General features: G+C 40.3%; 1 protein-coding gene across 1 annotated transcript in view; it reads right to left on the bottom strand.

Moving 5' to 3' along the window:
- Nucleotides 1-1,026: 1,026 nt before the first annotated feature.
- The window catches only part of LOC100964508 (inositol monophosphatase 1-like), an 89,960-nt gene continuing 74,752 nt past the window's right edge, over nucleotides 1,027-16,234 (bottom strand). The window contains exons 6-9 of the mRNA XM_003782523.2: nucleotides 14,481-14,589; nucleotides 12,327-12,435; nucleotides 1,932-2,083; nucleotides 1,027-1,142 (exon numbers count right to left, since the gene is read on the bottom strand). Of these exons, the coding sequence (XP_003782571.2) occupies nucleotides 1,027-1,142; nucleotides 1,932-2,083; nucleotides 12,327-12,435; nucleotides 14,481-14,589 (486 nt within the window). The remainder of the gene's footprint in view (nucleotides 1,143-1,931; nucleotides 2,084-12,326; nucleotides 12,436-14,480; nucleotides 14,590-16,234) is intronic.

Genomic DNA, 16,234 nt, shown 5'->3' with positions numbered 1-16,234 from the left:
TTGAGTTGGATAGGCCAAAGACTAGAAAGGAATATTTAAAGGCTGAAGAGAATGCAGCAGCAATAAAATTAAATAAGGAGTTTGGGAAGAAATCAAATCATTAGATATTAACAACACAGCATATTTGCCAGCACCATCAACTCTGTGTAAATATCTTTAAAATACTAATATTGGATTTACTAGTACTGTATCTAATTAATTCAGAGATGGAAGAAGTATAGTTTGGGAAACAGTTTCTCCTCTCTTCTTACACAAGGACTTCAAAGCAAATCCAAATAGATACTGTAACGAAATGCTTTTGAAAATGTATTCATTGCTGAAATGCCTGCAGTAAGCAATGCTGTCTTGCAGCCTGGTAATGGGAAACGGCATGGTAATGTGAAATATAAAAAGGAGAACTAGGTGATTTTTACTTCAACACCTGAAGCAAAAAACCCAGCATGGTGAGCTTATTACCTATGTATCTATTATAACGAGGAATTGTTCCCTGCAAATTATTCCTTCCTACAATGGTTGTTTGTGGATTGCCTCCTTTTGACAAGCACTATACTGAGTGCTAACCCGACATTGATGAGTAAGCAAACAAGTTTCTCTGCAAAGAAATAAACCTTGGTCAGGAAAGAACTCTTTATATCCTTACAAATTTAATTAAATATGACTTTTGAAACTCATAAACATTTTTCTTAAAGGTAACTCTCTAAGTGAGTGTTTATGTATTTAGATGCAGCAAGTAAAAATTTCAGAGGACCTTAGATAGTCGGAAATGCAAAATTAATAATTAACTATTTCATTGATGTGGTCTTTATCTCATACCTCCTGTGTGTTTTTCCTAAAGTATATTCTTACATGCAACCTTTTTCAAAACAATGAAAGAAACATTATGTATTCTTGCAAGCACAGTCTTAGTAAAATAATAGACCAAGTTCCAACAAAGACAATTTGAACCAAGTATCTGAAACAGATATCCGTCAGTGAGTCAGCCGATCTGGGGGAAAGCAACTGTGCCTGGATACGAGGCTGCTGGAATCATTCTTCATCATCTCGTTGAAAAGGTACTATCTCAATTTCTTTGATTATCTGTTCTGCTAATGTTCTATTATTTGCAGCAACAACTCTTCGTGACATCAAGTCAAATGGTCCACCTAAGGGCAAATCAAGTATGGAAGATAGTTATATCCGGCACCAAAATGATTCAGTACAACACTAGTCTAACAATATGTACTATGGTAAATCATAACATTTTAATACTTCCAATTTTCTTTTAAAAATCTACTCTGTCACTTAACTACAATGTTTAAGCTTTGTCATTACAGCACTGAATTTCTAAGCATCCTTTTTGAGGAAATATCAGTTTCCGGTTTGATATCAGTTTCGTAATACCTCCACCCTGTTTGAGAATCTATGCACAGTAAATCTGACACCAAGGCATTTTCCTACCACTGTCCTTCTCTTTTCCATATTACTTTGTTGCCTTTCTCCTAAATCACTGTTGAATTTTGTGAACCCAGGTTCGTCATTCCCTTTAAAAATTTCACCATAAGCTCAGAGTAAGTATTTAACCTCTCTAGGTCCAGGAAAGAAGGTGGTGATAGAAGTCCATCATTGACTATCACCATGGTCACCATTCAAAACCTCTGGGATAAGCCTCGGACTCAGTAACTATTAGGCGTTCTCTGCCATCTCTCAGGAATCCTGCTGCTCACATCTGAACAGGCTGAGCCATTTATCACCATCAGTCCCACATTATCATGAGCTCTTATTCTCACCTCTTTCTTCTAACGTTTGTTTTGATTTTGCACAAAATTACATAGCTTCTTTTTGCATGAGAAGCAAAGGTCTAACAATTACAAAGATTTTTTTAAAATCCAAAATGTGGAGGGAAAGTCCAACAGATGTGGAGAGAAACATGCTTCACTGTCCCGTTATTGTACCTGTAACGTCCAGCAGCACTCCACCAGCTTCAGTAACAATAACGGAAGCGCCTGCGATATCCCAGCAGTGGATTCCCATTTCAAAATATGCATCTGCTCCTCCAGTTGCCACAAGGCACATATTAAGTGCTGCTGTTCCAACACCACGGAGCCTACCAAATAGCATTTAAGAAAAATAAAATTGGGTTTTTAAAAAACATTTTTTCCCTGCAAGATGGCTTCTTAGAAGCATTTCAAATATACCTCATCTACTTAGAAGAACCAAAATAGTGTGTAGACAATCACAGTTTGAATATCCAGGAGGAGACGTGAGAGTTGAACAGGAAAGTGAGAGGAAACCCCAAAGTCTGGGAGAGAGGAGGGAAGCAGGCAGCCTGTGTGGCTCAGAGCTGGCTGACAACTGGAGTGACTCCCCAGGACGGAACAGAGTGGCATCTTTCTGCAGTCCTCTTTCCCACTGGGGAATCATATAATCCGGGTCACAAGAGAGCACCTGGACCCTTCCGACCCCTTATTCTAACAGAGCAGCTAGAAGGAGCTCCTTTAGAAAGCGTCCTAAGCCTTCCACAGACCTAAGTGGCTACAGTAAGATCACATTGCTAATCCTACCTGTTAGCAAACGGTATGGTCCTGTACCCAGCGGTCTTAGGTGTTAGGGAGACTGAGGCTGCAGCTTGAAAAATGAGGACTAGAGCAGGGAACTCCTGTAACCAAACTGAGAGGCAAACAGGAGGTAGGCTCGAGCCCCTGGTGCTGAAACCAGGCGCTCTCCCCACTCCTGGACCTGACCAGGAGGAGATGCTGTTGTTTCTCGGTCCTGGGGATTTCACAAGCCAATCTACACTGGTGAGACATGAGCGCTTCTCCCAGGGATCAGAGGTTCCAGAAATAAACAACCTAGTGCTACAGTCTCAGCTGCCAATGCCACTTTCAGGTCTGGATGCTGGCTGGCACAACCTGTGGCAACCACTGCCACCACAAGAGCACAGGAACTAGAAGACCATCTCACCACCACTACTACTGCCATTGTCCATCCCGCCCTGGTTTCCCAGGAGCTTGATAGTCTGCACACTGGGGTTATACCAGTACTACAACCTGTACCCAAGAAAGACACCGAGAGCCCCAAGGTTTAGCCTGCTTGGAATAAGGATAGATACATGTAGCCCACCACCTCTAGCCCTGAAACCTGAAGATGGGTCCCACCTAACCTCCCAGTCTACAGTACAGCTTTACCACAGCCTCTACCAGTAGCTATATCCTAACACACTGAGGGATCCACAGAGGCCACTAATGCTATCATACCCCAACAAACATGCAGAGTTGTTACTACTGCACAACCCAATAGCAAAACTGGAAGGACGGACCCAACTGACATAGTCACACCTTTAAGAAAAAATTCCCACCCAATGACAATAAATTCAAAAATAAAAAGAAACAACCCTTACATCGCATGAATAAAAAACAATGTAAAGACACAGGAAGTGCGAAAAAGCTAGGTAATGTGTCTCCCAAAAAGGAACACAATGATTCTCCAGCAATAGATCCTGATGAAAAGAAATCCTTAAAATAAAAAAAGAACAGTATTGATTTTTTTGCCAGGCATGGTGGCTCATGCCTATAATCCTAGCACTCTGGGAGACCAAGGTGGGTGGATTGCTTGAGCTCGGGACTTTGAGAACAGCCTGAGCAAGAATGAGACTCTGTCTCTGAAAATAGCCAGGCATGGTGATGTATACCTGTAGTCCCCGCTACTTGGGAGGCAGAGGCAAGAGGATCGCCTGAGCCCAAGAGTTTGAGGTAGCTGTGAGCTATGACACCATGGCACTCTACCAGGGGTGACAAAGTGAGACTCTGTCTCAAAATAAATAAATAATCAAAAATATTGATTTTTAAAACAAAGTCAATGAGATGCAAAAGAAATTAAAAACCAATACAAAGGTCTCAGAAAATCATTTCAGGATACAATCATTTCATGATATTTTTTTGTTGCAGTTGTCATTGTTGCTTTTGCTGGCCAGGGCCAGGTTCAAACCCACCAGCTTCAGTGCATATGGCCAGTGTCCTACCCAGTGAGCTACAGGTGCTGCCAAACCTCTATCTTTCCTCGAAAGTTTAAGGATAAATGTAAAAATTGGTATTTGCTTTTATTTCTTCTCTTATGAAACGGTGGTATTCTGGGGTTTAGAGCATGACAGTGGCATGCTGATTTTGAAACTATCTGTTATACTCCTTGGGGAAAACAAATCAACAAGGAGGACAAATGAACTATATAGGACCATTCCTTCAGCACCTCTGGGAATCAGAAAACATGAACTCCCAAACAGTCTCTAAGGAGTAAGAAAGGTAAATAAACAAATGAATCCTAACAAAGCCCTGCAAGACTGCAGACGTAGAGAGGGAGAGTGAAGAGGTGAAAAAGACTTGATGCCAAAGAACAGAGAGGACCCACGGGAACACAGACCCCAACCTCAGAGCAAGTGAGACAATGCTCACAAAAATACAGAACACAGGGCCCGGAGCAGTGGCTCACGTCTGTAATCCCAGCACCTGGGAGGCTGAGGCAAGTGCATCACCTGAGCTCACAGGTTCGAGATAAGCCTGAACCAGAGTGAGCCCCTGTCTCTAAAAATAGCTGGGAACATCAGGCACTGAGGATAAAAACGTTACTTTTTTTGCTATAATTTCTCCTCCCTAAAAAAGGTGATGCAGAATAAAACTGAAACATCAATCCAATCGGAAGTAAATATCTTCCAACAAATACTCGTGGACGTGGGAAAAAATGTAAAGTTGGAAATATAGAAATTGGGAGTAGAAATTGACAAAAAAAATGAAACAAGATTATTAAAGTCAAGAAAGAAAATGGGGAAAAAATAATACAATGACATCAGGCATAAAGAACAAATTAAAAAGTGACCAAAAATGAGGTGCAAAGGAAAATGTAATAAAAAGGAATGAGGAAAAGCCAGAAAAGAGAGAAGTGAGAAGAGAGAGAAAGAGGCTGAAGGAAAGATACAAGGGATGGACCATCCCCTGCTGTCTCTGAAGAAGAAAAGGAGAACCAAAGTGTACTCACTTTAGAATTACATCTCAATAAAACAGCCCCCAAATTAAAAGAAACAACACAGATCTAACATGGAAATAAAACATTGACCCAGACAAAGAAATGCTAGCTATATCTTTACAAAACTATTAACCAAAGGTTAAGAAAAGAAAAAAGAGCTCCAAGTAAAAGACAAAATCATGTAAAGGTCATGGTAATTAGTGGCATCGGATTTCTCAAGAGCAACAGACAGAGAAAGGCAACATAAAGCAGCATTTTATGCTTTCGCTCATTAAGGATAAGATATTCAGCAATAGGATATAAGGATATTATATCCTTCATGTCTCAAGGCCACAGAAAAACAGAACGAGATATTCTCGAACTCAGCGAATACTGTGGACCTGTGCCCTCCCCAAGGAATCTGCTGGAGCAGGATGAGCTTCCCCCCGTGAAGAGGCGACTGGAACACTGGACAGAGGGCTGTGAGCATTTTATGAAGTCACATGAAGACCTGAGATGAAAGGGAGGATCATGGGTTGATGAATATGTAGAAATAATATGTTCTGACTAAGTAGAAAGAAAACAACTTTAAGAATGGGATAAAAAGAGATAACGGGGGAAAGGAAAGGAAAGTAATTGCTATGATAGGCAAGAGGAAGAAGCCAGGAAATTCTGGAACCTTTCCAGATAGCAAATGGCTAAGTGCAAAAAGAGTAATAAAGGCATTATAAAAGCTTTAATACTAAAGAAAGCTGCTAGAATAAAATTTAATGCTTCACAAGTACAAAAAGAAATTGCTTTTCAAAAGCAGAGAAGGCATATCAAATACGTACAATAACTATAATATACGTGAAGTAATTCAAAGTCCAAGCTGTTGGAACTTTAAATTATTTTGGCCCTTAAAGGAACGTGCATATGGGGCCTGAGTCAGCTATAATATTTATCTGATTATAAACAGATAACTATAAATATATTGTCTTGTGAAATACTCTAATAGGCTAAAGGGCACCAGGGGAAACTTCCTTCCCTCTTCACTGTTGATTTTTGTTATAAATTAACTTCCCTCTTCCGTCTCGCACACCGAGACTTCGTGACGAGCGCGTTGTCTAAGGTGGAATGTTATATACCATCTTTTAAATTAGAAAAGAAATGAAAATAAGCTGAAAGGAAAACAACAGGAATTAAATCGTTAGAATTTCTAAACCAGTATTGCACCAAAAAATGTTATAATACAACTAAATTTGTTTTCTGCCGGTATAAGCAAGACATTAACATTTAGTTTCAGAGTATTGACTCCCTTTTCTCCAGTCTGTGTTTTCCAGATGGTTACGTCTAATTTTTCGCTTGAATCAACTCTTTAAAGTTAGGTTTGAATCCTTTTGATTATTTCAGATTGACATATAATATACAAAATAATTACAATGTAAGATGATACCACAGAACTGAGACCCAAAAAAACAACAATAAACAACAGGCCTAACTTATCCATTTAAAAAAAGAGGGATTTAAAACTAACTTGTAAAGTGAAACTCAACTCTATGTTGTATGCCAGAGATGCAGCTTAAAATGCAGTGATTTCAAGGGATAAGAATAAAGAATGGCCAAAAATTTACCTCGCCAATAGTAACAATAAGAAAGTGGAAATTTCAATTCTGATTTCAAAGGAGATCTCAAACTAAAAGCACATGAAACAAGACAAATGATACTTTATAGTGTGAAATCACACAACAAAGGTGTAACCTCTTTTGAATAAATGTCAAATAACAGTTCCCACCTGTGTAATAAAAAAGCTACAACAGTTGCAAGAAGAAACACAGAGAAACACACAAATCAGTGAATAATCTAACACATCACTCTCACTATGAGGCAGGGTAAATAGACCAAAACAAAACAACAACAACAAAAAAATAAGGTAAATTTTTTGTCTCTATGTTGACCTGACACCTTGAAAAGAGAGCATATATTTTTTTTTTCAGTGTATATGAAACTTTTATAAAAATTGATCACAGAGTAAAGCACAAAGAAAACATCAGTAAACTCCCCTAAACTAGAATTATTGCAGTGCAGTAAAGCTACAGGTTAAAACTGAAAAAATTTTGTACAGCCTCTATTATAGTTTGAATGTTTATCCTTTCTGAAATGCATGTTGAATCTTAATCCCTAATCTGGCAGTATTTAGAGATGGGGCCTTTAAGAGCTGATTGGGATGAGGGGGTTGCCCTTATGAATGGATTAATTCATTCATGCATTCGTGGACTAGTAGATTGATGGGTTATCACAGGAGTTGTTCATTCATGTTGCGGCTGCTGGTGACTACACAGCTTTACAGCTGAAAATGTGGAAGCAGCTTAGAACTAAGAATTGGAAGACACTCAAAGAATTTAGAGGAACAGGCTAGGAAAAGTCTGAAATGCCTTGAGTGGAACACAGATAGAGATCCTGGTAGGGACTTAGAAGACAAGAAAATCAGGATAAGTTTGGAACTCCACCGAAATTGGTTAAGTATTAGTAACCAGAACGCTGATAGAAATATGGGCAGTAATGGCCCTTCTGGCAAGGTCTCAGGTAGATTGAGGAACAAAGAATTGGAACATAAAGTAAAGGCCATCCGGGTGATAAATGCACAAAGAAACCAGCTGAACCGAGTCTACGCCTGAGGGCTTCCTGGAAGACCAAACTGGCAGTGATGAACAAAGGCATCCTGTAGAAGAAATTTCTGAGCAAAAGATAGAAGGAGCTTCATGGTTACTTTCAGCCTCTTACACCGAGTTTCAAGAGCAAAGGAGATATGTAAAGGCAGAATTTTTTTTTTTTTTTTTTTTTTTTGAGACAGAGCCTCAAGCTATCCCCCTGGGTAGAGTACCATGGCATCACGCTCACAGCAACCTCCAATTCCTGGGCTCAAGCGAGTCTCCAGCCTCAGCCTCCCAAGTAGCTGGGACTACAGGCACCCGCCACAACGCCTGGCCATTTTTTGGTTGCAGCTGTCATTGTTGTTTGGCGGGCCCGGGCTGGGGATTCAAACCCGCCACCTTAGGTGTATGTGGCTGGCGCCTTAGCCGCTTGAGCCACAGGCGCCGAGCCAAGGCAGAATTTTTAACTACAAGGGAAGCAGAACAGAAGGATTTAGAAAATGTTCAGCCTGACTAAGTACAGAGTAAAGACATGTGTTCTAGAGAATAAAAGAGGGGCATAGCCCAGCAAGCATTTAAAGGGCCTACCACAGATAGAAGGGAGCCCGGCGCTGTTGCTGAGACAGTGGAAGAAAGACCACAGGCATTCAGAGATCTTCAAAGCCACCCCTAGAAGTAGAGGCCCAGAGGCAGAGGAGGGCAGAATGGTTTCAGGGGACAGGAGAGGTACATGAGTAGCTGCCCAGGACAATTGTGGACTGTGCTCCCTGCACCTCAACTGTTCCACAGCCACCTCAGCTGAGGTGCAGTAAACCAAACACAGGCAAGGCTCATGCCACAGCTCTAGAAATTACAAGTTATAAATTTTGGCAGCCTCCACCTAGATTTCAATGGCCCCAGAAACCTGCGAGCCTAGACAGAGACTTGTCCCTGGGACAGAGCCAATGGTAAAATGTGGAACCCCAGAGCTGACACAGAGTTGCCATACCTGCCTAGTGGAGCCATGGAATGGGACCACTGCCAAGACCTTAGAACTGAATAGTCACCAGCAGCCACAACATACCCCTGGGAAAGCTTCAGGCACCAGACTCCAAATCATGCCAGCAACCATGTGGGCTACACCCAGCACAACCCTAGGGGTAGTGCTGCTGAGACCTTGGGGGAGCACCTCCTTCCAGGAGTAGCAGGTGTAATTATAAGAGAAACCAATAGGGTTACCTAGCAACTGTTTGCTAAACAGATTAGCACAGATAGCAGGGACCCAGGGAGCAAGGTGCTATTTCTCAAGATATTAGCAAAAAGTCTCCAGAGGAATTTCAGTCATCTTCAAGACTGCCCCTCCTATCATAGCCCCAGAAGTCCAGGAGGACAGAGCAGGTTAGGGAGCAGGACTGGGGCGTTCTCCACAGCTGGCTTCTCAAGGCCACTCGGGTTCTCTGCTCCCTGCCACTCCAGCTGTGGTCAAACAACTCTAGATGTGGCTCATGCCACAGCTGTAGAAGTGACAGCATGCAGCGTCTGCATATCTCAGACAGCATGCACATGATGCTATGCTTCAGGCTTGCAAAAAGCAAGAGCTGTGGAAGCTTGGCAGACTCCACTCAGATTCAAAGAATGTCACTGAAAGCTCGAGTGCCCAGGCCAAAATTTGTCCTAGGGCCAGAGCCACTGCAGAGATCCCTGCCTTTGTGGACCAAGAATGTGGCATTGCTGCTCATGAGGGGAGTCCCCACCAGCATAATGCCTAATAGAGCCATGCAAGTGAGACCACGATAGAGTCCCCAGTATGGCCATACCTAGTGGAACTGTGGGGCCAGGACCCCGACCTGGACCCCAGGACAATGAAGTCACCAGCAGCCTGTAAGTGATACCTGAAAAAGCTTCAAGTATCTGACTACAGCCCCATATGAATAACCATATGGGCTGCACCCCAATGTGGGCCCAACCCTCGCCCCAATGTATCAAAGAGGTGGCACCTGTGAAGACAAAAGAAATTATTCTCCAACTTTTTTTTTTTTTTGAGTTTCACTATGTCATCCTTGGTAGAGTGCTATGGCATCATAGCTCACAGCAACCTCAAACTCCTGGGCTTAAGTGATTCTCTTGCCTCAGTAGCTGGGACTATAGGCGCCCACCACAACACCCCATTTTGTTGTTGTTATTATTGTTTAGCAGGCCCGGGCTGGGGTTGAACCCACCAGCCCCAGTGCATGTGGCCAGCACCCTAACCACTGAACTATAGGCATTGATTCTATTCTCCAGCTTTAAAATACAAAGTTTTTGTCCATAAAACTACCTCAGCCCATTTTCAAGATCCCTAAATCATTAAAAATAATTCAGCAGTAGAATATAAAAAAAGAATTTAACATCTGTTTTGCTGTGTTTCAAATTTACTTGGGACCTGTTAATCCTTTCTCCTTTCCAAATCTCCTTTTAGAACACGAATGTCTGTCTTATGTGTGTACCACTGTTATATCTTGGAAATAGGTAACTTGGGACTTTGGGACCATGGGTATCAAGTACACATATCCATAAGAAAAACATGAGTTTGGGGAACCAGGATGAATGTTATGATTTGAATACATCCTCTCTAAAACTTGTGCTGAAAGTTAATCTCCAGTGTAGCAGTATTGATAGGGGACTTTTTTGGTTTTGGTTTTTAGGTTTTTTTGAGACAGAGTCCCACTCTGTCACCCTGGGGTTGAGTGCTATGGCATCATCATTGCTCACAGCAACCTCAGTCTCTTGGGCTCAGGTAATCCTCATGCCTCAGCTTCCCAAGTAGCTGGGACCACAGGCACCTGCCACAATGCCCAGCTAAGTTTTTCTATTTTTAGTACAGATGGGGTCTCACTCTTGCTTGGGCTGATCTTGAACTCCTGAGTTCAAGTGATCTACCCATCTCGGCCTCCCAAAGGGCTTGGATTGCAGGTCTGAGCCACCAGGACTGGCATGGCTGACAGGGGACCTTTAAGAGGTGATTGGGTTAAAGGGGCTGTGCCTTCATGAACGGATTAACCCATTCATGGATTAATCAGCTAATGGGTTATCACAGGAATGGAACTGAAGAAGAGAGACCTGAGCTGGCATGGTCATTCCCCTCACCATGTGATGCCCAGTACCCTGTCCAGCCTGAGGACTGTGCTGAGTCCTCACCAGCAAGAAGGCCTTCACCACATGTACCCCCTTGACCTTGGATGTCTCAGCCTCCATACTGTAAGAAATAAATTCCTTTCTTTATGCATTACCTACTTTCAGGTATTCTGTTATAAGCCACAGTAAATAGAATAAGATAATCTCTCTTTGTAAAAATTAAGAATTCTACTCTTGAGTAAAAGTGGAAATTCCAACCAATTACAGAATTTATGAAAAATAATTATAATGAAAAAAATACATGTCAGAATCTATGAGATACACCAAAAGCAGTGACCAGATGAAAATTCATAGCCTAAATACTTATATCACTAAATATCAAAGAATTAAAATAAATTTTCTAATGAAAAAGGGGAAGGGGAATGGAGACAAAATAACCCAAGATAAAGCTCGAGGATGAAAATAATAGAGCAGAGAAGGAAAAAAAGTAGGTAAAAATAATAATCAAAATCTTGATTTTTTTGAAAAACTAAACAAAATAAACTATTAGATAATTTAATTGAGATCTAAAAAGTGAAGTAAGGAAAAAAGCACAAATACAAAGAGTGCCCAAAAAATGTATACACATTTCAAGAAGGGGGGAACTGATTATTAAAATTGTTATACTCAGGTCATGTTTGACTTCTGTAAATGCAAAAGACACAAGATACAAAATCATACTGTTGGCACAGATTGAGTATACAGTTTTAGTGTAGTATTTTCCTTTCTTAAAAAGTGTACACTTTTTTAGCATCCTCTGTATATAAACTAAGAAGTGACAGGGAGAAAGGAACTACCAATAAAAAGTCCACTTGCAGGCTGCAATGCAAATAATTGGAAAGCCTAAGGGAAGTTAGCCATATCTTAGGCTCTAATGTTCCAGACTAAAAGAGGCTAAAGAGAAATGGTAACTAAATGTAGCACTGATCATAGACTGACTTCTGCATTGGAGGAAGAAAAATGCTATAAAAGACATAATAGGTCAACCAACAGACAAGATATGGATGGTAAATTACATCAAAAGTATATTTATAGGGCAGCGCTGTGGCTCAAAGGAGTAGGGCGCTAGCCCCATATGCCAGAGGTGGCGGGTTCAAAACCAGCTCCAGCCAAAAAAAAAAAAAAAAAAAGGTATATTTATAAAGTCAATTGTACCATGGTTATGGAAGAGAGTATCTTCATTCTTCAAGAGCCATAGTATATTTAAACTATTCTAAAATGGTTCAGGAGAAAACATGTACGTTTGCCAACACATATACAGAAAGAGCAACAGAGAGCAAGTATAAGGGCCAGTAGGCACACTTGAGTGACAGGGAATAGTTAAGAAGGTAAAGCAAATGGAATAAACTATTCACAATGGTGAATCTGAGTAAGGAGTGTCCTATTGCTCTTTCTAATACTTTATTTCCACAACTTTTTGTTATATTTGAAATATTTCCAAATAAAAAGTTTTCCACACGACATTAAAAAATTAGAATTATGTTACTGATCCTATGCCTGTTAATAAGAATTTCATTTCTAAGGGAAAAGTCATGCCTTTAAAATATTAAATGGTCTGAAACTTTATGTGGGAGATAAGAAAGAGCTTACCCATGAACAGGAACACAAAAAAGCTTTTCCATATTAGAAACAGTCGCTTTCACAATATCTGGTGTTCTGGTAGAGCCCAACTCAGTCACCACAAGTGATTTGGTAATATCTAAAAAAAAAAAGTTTTAAATAATCACTAGATTTTAATAATTAGATTCTAGGAAAAATTAACACTTGTAATTCAGAATAAAATAGAACATTTGAATCTCTAGTTTTATCAAATTTGTTTCCAAGTTTTTTATATATCAAAATACTGATAAATATATTGTCCCCAAGTGATCTTCTTTATGAGCATCAAAGAGTCCAACTTCAGAGACCATTCATTCCCCTAAGAGTGAAGAATATAACCAATTTGCCTGCATATATGATATTTTAGTAGGAAATAAGCAACTATCTTAAGTATAAAAGGAGAACCTGAAACTTAAATTCAATAAAAAATTATATATAGATTTGAAATTTCTAAAAAAGTTACTGTTACAGGATAGGTCTTTTTTATTTATTTATTTTATTAAATCATAGCAGTGTACTAATTAATACTATCATGGGGTTCAGTGTACTGTTTCTGTATACAATTTGAAATACTTTCATCCAACTGGTTAACATAGCCTTCATGTCTTTTTCTTAGTTATTGTGTTAAGACATTTATACTCACATGTACCCTTATAGGATGAACCAGATCTTATCTGACTCTCAGTTACTAACTTGAGTGATTTTTCCAGGGCTTTCTACTCTCCTCTGACCTGACTGAAGCTCAGGACACACTCAACGCTCCAGGCATTTCATCTCCTCCCACCAGCTGAGATGTGTGATCACCAGCTGTGTTTATTCCTAGAATTATTAACATAGTTGTGCTACTTCTAACAGTTGCATAATTTAATATTATGTAAAGTGAAGAATGACTATACAAAGGCAAGAATTATTTCTATGAAAGCCAACACACTCCTTCAGTGCTAAGATGCACATTTTTTCACATAAACATCCCCCAAATTAGGATGCATCATCCAATTCTTGGAGTCTTCAGAGTTCAATAAAAAGAAAATGAAGACCGGGCTCCATGGCTCACACCTATAATCCTACACTCTGGGAGGTCGAGGCAGGGGATTGCTTGAGCTCAGGAGTTTGAGATCAGCCTGAGCAAGAGCGAGATCCCATCTCTACTAAAATAGAAAAATTAGCTGGGTGCTGTTGCAGGCACCTGTAATCCCAGCTACGTGGGAAGCTGAGGCATGAGGATCACTTGAGCCCAAGAGCCCTGGCACTCAACCCTAGGATGACAAAGTGAGACTCTGTTTCAAAAAAAAAAAAAAACAAAAGAAAAGAAAATGAACTAAAAATCTGCTCTCAGATTGAGTGTTTTTTTGAAGGGAAAATATAAAAGTCTAGAAAGATTCTGTACTCAGGTTGTTTTGCAAGCATATTTGAGGTTCTTGCTGCATTTAAAAGAATCTGAAAGTGTAAACTGTGGAAAATGCTGGATGTGGTTTATGGGAGAAAGGTAACTTAAAACACCAATCAGCTGTGAGAAAGAAAAAAAATACCACTTTTTATCTGAGGAATTTAAGCCCCTTTAAATTATCAGGTGGCCCAAAGAAGCATTTAAAATATAAGAGTAGTCACGTCTCATTCCCCCTTGAGGTAAATAATTACGTGCTGAAGGCACTGGCTATGCGGGCTCTAGACTAACTGACGCCAGGTAGCCATAGAATGCCATGCCCCTTATGGTTCAGCAATGTCCAGGCAATTACTAACCAACATTATTTCTGTAAACCAGTGAATATTCTTGAAGAACAACTTTTGTAATCTCCCCTTCTTCTGATTCATCCTTTTTTTTTTTGCTTTAAAAACTCTTTTGTTTTCTGGAACACTCTCCAAGGCAACCTGGAAATGTATCCCGGGCCTCAGTCGTCAACCTTGGCCCAGATAAACTCTTCATATTAATTTTGCCTAAGTCACTTCCTGTTAGCTCAACAAAGAAAAAGAAGACTAAAAATCCTCATATAGTTCATAAAAAATGAATATGAGAATATGGAGAAAATAAGTGTATTCTATGAATCAGTTAACATTTGGAGAACCTCACAGGTGAAATTAAAAAAAAAACCAATCAAATAAGAGTACACAATATCAAATGCAAAAAAAATTGGAGACTAAACCTACCTTCTTGTTTTGAAACCTGTAGTTTTTGACCATTACAAAAGGCACCTTTTCCTTTCTTGGCAGTGTACATCTTATCTTCCACACAGCTATACACAACTCCAAATTCCACCTGCAGAAGGAAAACAAGTTTCCTTTTCCAAACCTGAGTGTTTTTCATCAATAAATCAATACATTTCCAGCCTAATCAGACAAAGAGATCATCAGACCTGAAATCCCCACTCCCCTCTCATCCACATCCAGACTTTGGTAAGAGCTCCCACCTTACCTGTCTCCCTCCTGCCCTAGATGAAGACAGATCTTTCCTATTTTCTAAGGTGAACCCTTTCTCCTGTGTTATGATTCCAACCCTGTCATACAGTCTCTGAAATAATGTTCCATCAATGATCTCTCCCGCCTTGGATTTCTCTTCTCTGGCCTTCTCCCCAAGTTTCTCCCTCCCTTACAAAACCTTCACAGTGTTGTCTATTTTTCCCTTCACTGGCCGAGTAGTGCCCACTTCCATGTCCTGTTCTCCTCTTCACACACTACACTTTGGCTTCTGCCCTCATCACTCATTCTTCTGAAACTCCCACACAGAGAACATGAGCTCTTCCTGACCACGTGCCTCGTCTGAAGAATTGGGGACAGTGGCTGTCCATTGTCAACACTTCTTCAGCCCTTAATTCAGTACCTCCATGTTTCTGGCATCACTCTGGGTTCTCTCTTGCCAGTTAATCCATGTCAGAGTCATTATGTTAGAACCTTCTTCTCTGCCCCACCTTATTAGCTATGTACCTTGGGATTTTTTCCTTCTTCCATTTCCCTCTCAGTTCTCCATGTTCTTACAGGTTGGCCCATTCCAGCCCACAAAACCCACTACCACTTAAATGTTGGCTCCTGTCAACCCTCCATCACAGGTAACAACCTATGCTTCAGAAGCTACTCCTATAGAAGCCTCTATCAGAGAGATCAAAAATCACTCATTACCTGCTCACCTCCCATTCCTTCTATGCAAATTGCTTCTTTTAAATATTACCTTTAAAATGCTTCCTGATTTGGGCATTTCCTTGGCTATTCTCACTGCCTCACCTTAGCTGAGAATCACCCACTCCCTAATATAATCTGTACATTGCTGGTATTATCGGTCACTTGTCACTTTGAAACCTTTATTAATTTCTTATTAAGGAAAAAACAATGCCTCACAGTAAGGCCACATCTTGCTGTGTCCCATATACATCATGCTCTTCAATTTCTCCAACCTCTTCTTTGTGGTTAAAACTGCTTTCTTTTCTTTTTGATCTAGCAAATCCCGAATTTTCTAAATGTCAGCTCACATGATCAACTTCTAAGACCCCTTCCACTGGGGATCTTAGATTTCCCCAATTCACTCTTTGCAGAATTGGCTCCACCTCACATGGTTCCATCACACTGTCGATATTTGTAACTCATCACTGAACTGTGAGTTCAACAACAAGGACAGCACCTAGCCCAGGGAACATTATATACAAAATGCTCACTTAGCTCCTTTTGAACATTTCACTGATTTATACAACCCTGTGGCTAAGCTTTTATTTGTATTAATTTGTGTTTTGATTTTTAGAACACTGTTAGCTGTTTTGTGTACATGTTGATCAAACATATCTCAAGTTCACTGAAGACAGGTAGTGGGATGTTAACAGACGTTCATCCCTGTTGGACCAACCAAATAGCCAAACAGCGAGGAAATGCAATAGCTATAAATGCTGCTCTAGTGGGCTTTAGACATGAGTGATCAA

The sequence above is a fragment of the Otolemur garnettii genome, unplaced genomic scaffold, assembly GCF_000181295.1.
Source record: "Otolemur garnettii isolate 467f Iridium unplaced genomic scaffold, OtoGar3 scaffold00004, whole genome shotgun sequence".
Classification (NCBI taxonomy): domain Eukaryota; kingdom Metazoa; phylum Chordata; class Mammalia; order Primates; family Galagidae; genus Otolemur; species Otolemur garnettii.
This window is presented reverse-complemented; position numbering and strand designations above follow the sequence as displayed.